Below are 6,249 nucleotides of genomic sequence, written 5' to 3'. Positions count from 1 at the left end.
AATCTGGATGCGTGCGATAGCTGCAGGAGTTGAAGAGAAGGAAAGCATCAGAGTCCTGGAAAGAAGAGACCGATCTCGGCGGGGATGGAGGGGGCGGGGGGGGGGGGGGGAATGCATTTGGGTGGGGCCTAGGCAGAGAAAGCTGTAGTCCTAGGGAGAGACTGGGTTCGCAGTTGGTGAAATAGACTGGCTGCGGGTAACAGAAGAGGATTTAGAGAAGACCTGGCTCCTGAGGCGAGGCCCTGGTTCCCCAAAGACTGGGTCTTATGAACAGGGAAGATAGGACAGCCATGTGCGGTCGTGCAAATTGTTCACTGCACAAACCCACACAGCCAAGGCACGGGCGGATGTAAAATCCAGCCATCCCCCGCCCCCCACGTGTCCTGGTGGGGCAGGGTAAGCCTGGAGGGGGGATGGAGGATGGCGTCTAATTTTTGCTAAGGTGTCGAATTGGGTGGAGGAGGGGAAAGAAGAGGGGTTGGGTCCTAATGACAGAGGTGTCTGAGTTCCAAGAGGGAAACAGAAAATCTGTCTTCCCAGAGGTGGGCGGGGGGGGGGGGGGTGGCGGCGGAGACCAACAATCTAGAACAACACACACCCTGCCTGGTTGAGAGAAAGACACCCTTGTACACGGAGGAAGAGGACAGGAAACCCACATGCCTGGTCCTTCCCCACAAGTGCCTAGAGGTCTAGACTCGGGAGGAATCCTGAGGCAGGAGGGCCCAGGGCCTCAGGTCTGTGAAAGGAGAAAGGCGGCTGGGACCCCGGCTTCCTGTGTCTTGGTTTAGAAGGGACTGGGGGCCTGGAGCTGGACATTCTGAAGGCTGCCGCTGGAGGGGCTGTCCCAGGTTCAGGAAAGGTCAGGCACGAGCAGCCTGGGCCCCTGGAGGAGGCAAGGAGGAAGGAAGGAGGCAAAAGCGGAGCAAGAGGTTAAACGGTTTTATTTTCTGGAGGAGGCCGGGGGCGGGGGCTTTGGGGCTGAGACGGAGGGGCCGGGCACCGGCAGAGGCGGCAGGGCGACGCGGGGCCCTCACTCCCGCTTCCGCAGGTGGATGTAGATGACGCCGCTGGCCAGGGCGAGGGGGAAGGCCACCCAAGCCAGGGCGAAGCAGTAACCGAAGCTGCCCCCGGGCAGCCGTTCCGCCAGGATCTCCTCCGCGTGAATGGCGTAGATCAGCGCCCCGGTAAACACCGCCACGCCTGCGGGGAGACGGGGACCAGGTGTCACGCAGTACCGGCAAGAAGACTGCATTTCCCAACAACCCACGGGGCAAAGAAGCCGCGGGAAAGCCAGGGCTCCGCACCGCTGCCTTCTGGGAGTTGTGGTTCGCTCCCTCAGGGCCCTGCAAGGAAGCTACCGCATACTGTCCTTGGGCAATTTAGTTGATCTAGCTGGGTGCCCTTTACGCATCCATAAACTGGGAGATACTATCCATCCATCCATTCATCCATCCATCCACTCAGCCCTTCAAGGGATATCTTTTAGTGCCTTTCTGTGAGCCAAGCACAAAAATAGTGAATTAAAATGAGAGGGACTTTATAGGAACCTAAGAAGAGACTATTCCAGAAACTGAGGACTATGATAACTTAGCTCTCTGCACCTGAAGTCAAAAAGTTTTAAGGTATATAAACTCCCTGAGGTGTCTGATACACAGTAGGTCCACCAGAAACAGAAGCTGGCTGCTATTATAAAATCACTACTATTATGATTCAGAGTTCTCTCCTGGAGTATTACTTAGCCAACTATCTCCACCCCCTCCCCTTCCCTGGGATCTAAATTATTTACTCACACCACCGTTCCCAGCCCCGGCTCCTTGAAGCTGTAAGTGTCAGCTTCGACATGACTCAGAGACGCACACCACAAACCACTGAATCAGTGAAAAGGACAACTCTCTGTAAGTCCCCAGGCAGAGAGGTAGCCTATGGAGGCACTTCAGGTGGTCCTTGGGCTGTTGATACTTGTTTTCTTTGACCCGATGTCCATTCTCGGGGCCCCTCACACCCGGACAGTCCCCCTCCCTTCCCTTCAATTCCCCGGGGCCCGTGCTCACTGGTGCAAAGCTGGCAGAGGCCAGTGGCATAGAAGAGCCCGCCTCGCCGCATGGTGTAGAGCTGGAACATGAACAGGATGAAGGACAGGCAGCAGAGGATGAGGGAAAGCACCATGAGGACCTGAACCGCCTTCAGCCAGCCTGCAATAAGGAGGAGATAGAGGTGGAAGTGACAGTAGGTCCAGAATTCACTGCCTCACCCCATTTAGAGCCATACAACTTTGGATGCTTAGGAGTATGACTTACATTTGACTTTGATTCCTATAACTTTGTTAAATTCCCTTATCAGTTCTAGAAGCTATTTTTAAGATGCCTTAGGATTTTCTACATGAACATGTCCACTGGGAATAGAGACATTTTTACTTTTTCCTCTGCCTTCTTTGTACCTTTTATTTCTTTTTCTTGCCCTGTTGCACTGGCTACCTCCAGTACAACACTGGAACAGAAGTGGTGAGAACAGAAGTTCTTGCTTTACTCTTAGGGGAAAAGCATTTAATCTTTCATTTTCTTTCACTTAGAAATTTAGAAGGATACAGCTCTTATCCTTTATAACTCAGATGCAACAGCACCGTAACCCCCCAACCTTGTTCAGGACCTTGGAAGGATTCAGCCCCACCCCTTCAGAACCTTAATGTGGTCCAGCTTCAATCCCTTGGAACTTGGACAAATTGGTCCCCGACATCCATTCCGAACACCAGTCCCATCTCCTTAGAACTTTGGAAAATATAATCCTACCTTCTCAGAATCTTGGGAGCTTTCTCCCCATTCCTTAAACCTATAGCATGTGGCCTCCACTCTTTCTGAATCATAAAGGAGGGGGGCTTTTAGTCCATCCTCTCTAGAACATGAGCATATTGCCCCCTACCATCCAGTTAAGAGGGTCATAATCAGCCCCACTCAGCACTGGGGCCCAGACCTGCCCACTCAAACTCTGAGGGGTTCCCTAGTTCTTGGTCCCGTGGAGAGACCTGGGGTGACCCCTCCCCTTGCAGACTGGTCCCCTATCCCCCCTCACCATTCTCGCTGACGTTACTGCAGGCCCACGTTTTGTTGTCATTGTTCCACGTGCAGTCATACCAGAGATTCAGGGACTCCTTCCCCAGGAGGGTCCACCAGGACTGGGGTGGACCGAGAAAGAAACAAGGGTAGGGTTAGGAAAGGAAAGTGGGCGGCGTCAGGGGAAAGGGCGGGGTAGAGACACGGGAGGCAGAACTCAGAAGGGTAGGTGTTAGGGAAAAGGGGTGGGGCCCGAGTGACGGTGGAAGAGGGGCGTGGCAGGGGTCTGCAGGACAAGATGCCCCGCGGCAGGAGTAGGCTTACCTTGTCCAAAGTGGCCACAAAAAGCAGGATGAGAATGAGGATGTGAAGGGCAGAGACCACCAGCAGGAGGAGAGACATGGCTGCAGTGGAAGCCGGGTCTGGGCGGGGTGGGGGTGTCCGGAAGTGGTTGTTTCAAGGGTTGGCACAGGGGCAGGTGAGATGCTCCAATCCTGGAGGAGAAGGGGGCTGGGTCCAGACTCCTGGGGGTGATGGAGAAGAGTGCTGGGGGCCGTGACTCCTGAGTCTGAGCGGGGAGGAGGCTGGGGGCCCGGACTCCTGAATTCTCCAGGAGAATACTCACACCGCCGTTCCCAGCCCTGGCTCCTTGAAGCTGTAAGTGTCAGCTTCGACATGACTTGCTCTTGGAGCAAGCCAGGGATGGACTCTCGGGTCCAGGGGGGAGCAGGACTAGCAGTGTGGCCTCCTGTCTCCTCAAAGTCCTGATCCTGGGCACATATGGGCCAGGATATGAAAATTCAAGCTGATACCCCTCCAGAGTCATCAGAAGCTGGGGGCTCCCCCAGAGACAGGCATCCTTGATTCACCCCCCTCCTCTCCTGGGGTGGGGAGGAGGGGGACCCAGTGAGTCACCCAGTGACTCATCCCATGCCCCTGCCTCCAAGAACCAGGGAAACCCCAGTCTCTGGCTCTGCCCACGAGGTCCTCACCCCACCCTGTTGCCAGACTGGTGCCTGCTGGACATCTTGTGGGAAAAATGGGCGAGATCCATGCTGGGGGTGGGAGGTTGGGGTTGGCAGGCGGAGGCTTGACAAGAAGGAGCCAGCCTCCCAGGACCCTTCAGTGTCCAGAAAGGGGGTGCCTGGAGTCCCCCAGACGTGGGGTGTTCTCTGGCAAAGCCCTGATCTCAGGGTCCTCAGGAGAGAGTGAAGAGCCATGGGGAAAAACTAAAGGAAGTTTACCAGTGGAGGGCTCTGCTGAGAACCCCAAATCCTTGCCGGCCCCACCCCTTCCCGAATCTCCACCCCAAGTGCTAAGAGATCACTTCTTAAATTACAATGGTTTCCATGGGGTCTGAGAGTGGGGGCATCTCTCCGGGCCTGGGGGTATCCTTCCCAAACTGCTGCACTCCCAAGTAAATAAAGAAATCCCAGTCCGAATAACGGGCTGGAAACTTACCGAGAGCGGCAGAAAAAGTCAGAGTTGGAGTCTCGTCCCTTGCTGGGGCCTCCGTGCCCCGCCCTTCTCCTCCCTCCTTTCACCCTCTCGAGGCCCCCCCGCCTCTCTCACCGCCTCCCTCCCTCCCTCCCTCCCTCGCTCTCCCCTCTGGCTCTCTCCCTCCTTCTCCCCTCCGATCGGGAACTCTCTCTCTCTCTCTCTCTCTCTCCCTCCTTTCTTCCCTCTCTCTCCAGTCCTCACTGCCTATACCTCCTTTTTTCTCTCTCTTCTCTCTCCCCTGGTTTTTCTCTCTGCTCCTCTCAATATATACTGACCCTTTTATACCCACTCCCACCGCACCCAGCTGAGATCTGCGCCAGAGGGAGGGACTAGGCACTTGGGTTCCTCTTTCTCTGGGCTCCCACCCACTGCCCCCAGACAGGCATCTTCTGGGGCTCCCTCCCAGCGTTGAGATGAGAAGTCCTTGAAGCCCAGGAAGTCAGGGTGGGGCAAGCATCGAGGAGAGGGAGGGCCCGATTCTCAGGCCTCCAGACTGGGTCTTGTCCCGGGGCTGGATGTCAGCTTTCCCTGACGGGGCTTAGAACTGGATCCTTTGAGGAACGGGGGTCTGGGGGAGCAGACCAGATTCCTGCTGCGTTGAGTGGGTTGAGAGCTGGGGTGGGGGGGGCGGAGATAGCCCCACAGTGGGGGGTCAGGGGATGGAAAATGGGAACACGTGAAATTCTGGAAAGGGGCAGGGGGTGGAAGTTGATGCCAGTGCCATTATTTCCTGCCTCTACTGATTATTTCAACTCTCTGAGCCTCGTTTTCCTCATCTGTGACATGGGTACAGTAATACTAATAATACTGACAATATACTAATAGTGGTAGTCCTAATTCAGATATTTAACTCTAAATGAATAAGGTAGGGTGCCTGGGTGGCTCAGTCGGCTAAGCATCTGCCTTCGGCTCAGGTCATGATCCCAGGGTCCTGGGATCGAGCCCCGCATCGGGCTCCCTGCTCAGCGGAGAGCCTGCTTCTCCCTCTCCCACTTCTGTTCCCCCTGCTTGTGTGCTCTTTCTCTCTGTCATATAAATAAATAAAATCTTTAAAAAAATGAATACGGTAATACCGGTACACTGACGCAGCCACACGTTCATTCCTTTCTTCATCAAACATTTATTGAACATCTATTATGAAACGGGAGGTCGTAATAAAGAAAACAGACGCCTGCTGTTATCATGGAGCTCACTTTCCTAGGAGGGGCAGACAGACCATAAAGAGAAAACCTACCAGTGAAGTTGATAAATTTCAGACGGGTCGCTAAGTGCTTTGCAGGAAATAAAATAGAGTGGAGGTGATAAAGACGTGTGAGAGGAAGCTACTTTAAACAAGGTGATCAGACAAGGGCTCTGTGGGGAGGTGACATCTGAGCTGAGCCCTGAGGACAGGAGTCATTTCAGTGCTGGAGGAAGAGGAAATGCGAGGCTGGAGGTTCACAAGAACAAGCTCAGGTTGTTTGGAAAGCACACAGAAGGACCAGTGTGGCTGGAATAGAGGGAGCTGGAGGGAGTGGTAGGAAGGGAAATCAAAGAGGGCCCTTGAAGACTACGGGAGGAGTTTGGATTTTATTCTACAGGCAGTGAGAAGCCACTGGAGGGTTTTAAACAGAAGTGCAGTACCAGGGACTTTATGTTCACTATCATTATTACTATTATTATTATTACTTATTGTACTTATTGTTGAGTTATTGAATCAGGG

General features: G+C 54.2%; 1 protein-coding gene across 3 annotated transcripts; it reads right to left on the bottom strand.

Moving 5' to 3' along the window:
* Window positions 1-924: 924 nt before the first annotated feature.
* Window positions 925-4,949, bottom strand: EMP3 (epithelial membrane protein 3). Of its 3 annotated transcripts, none has more exons than XM_027619013.1 (5): window positions 4,823-4,949; window positions 3,372-3,541; window positions 3,067-3,169; window positions 2,052-2,192; window positions 925-1,200 (listed from the first exon to the last, which is right to left on the bottom strand). In XM_027619013.1, the coding sequence occupies exons 2-5, from the start codon at window positions 3,447-3,449 to the stop codon at window positions 1,031-1,033; spliced, it is 492 nt and encodes a 163-aa protein (XP_027474814.1). In that variant the 5' UTR covers window positions 3,450-3,541; window positions 4,823-4,949; the 3' UTR covers window positions 925-1,030. The 3 variants fall into 3 exon arrangements, with proteins under 3 accessions (XP_027474814.1, XP_027474812.1, XP_027474813.1); XM_027619011.1 differs by lacking the exon at window positions 4,823-4,949 and adding an exon at window positions 4,509-4,664 and having other exon boundaries at window positions 3,372-3,571; XM_027619012.1 differs by lacking the exon at window positions 4,823-4,949 and adding an exon at window positions 4,509-4,650.
* Window positions 4,950-6,249: the final 1,300 nt, after the last annotated feature.

The sequence above is a fragment of the Zalophus californianus genome, chromosome 17 (genome assembly GCF_009762305.2).
Source record: "Zalophus californianus isolate mZalCal1 chromosome 17, mZalCal1.pri.v2, whole genome shotgun sequence".
Taxonomy (NCBI): Eukaryota; Metazoa; Chordata; class Mammalia; order Carnivora; family Otariidae; genus Zalophus; species Zalophus californianus.
Note: the sequence above shows the minus strand (reverse complement) of the source record. Positions and strands in the feature narration are given on the sequence as shown.

Coding starts and splice junctions, on each gene's coding strand:
- EMP3 (XM_027619013.1), bottom strand. CDS start 3,449: ATGTCTCTCCTCCTGCTGGTGGTCTCTGCCCTTCACATCCTCATTCTC. Junction 3,170..3,371: donor TTGTGGCCACTTTGGACAAG/GTAAGCCTACTC, acceptor GGTCCACCCCAG/TCCTGGTGGACCCTCCTGGG. Junction 1,201..2,051: donor CCTCTGCCAGCTTTGCACCA/GTGAGCACGGGC, acceptor GTCTCCCCGCAG/GCGTGGCGGTGTTTACCGGG.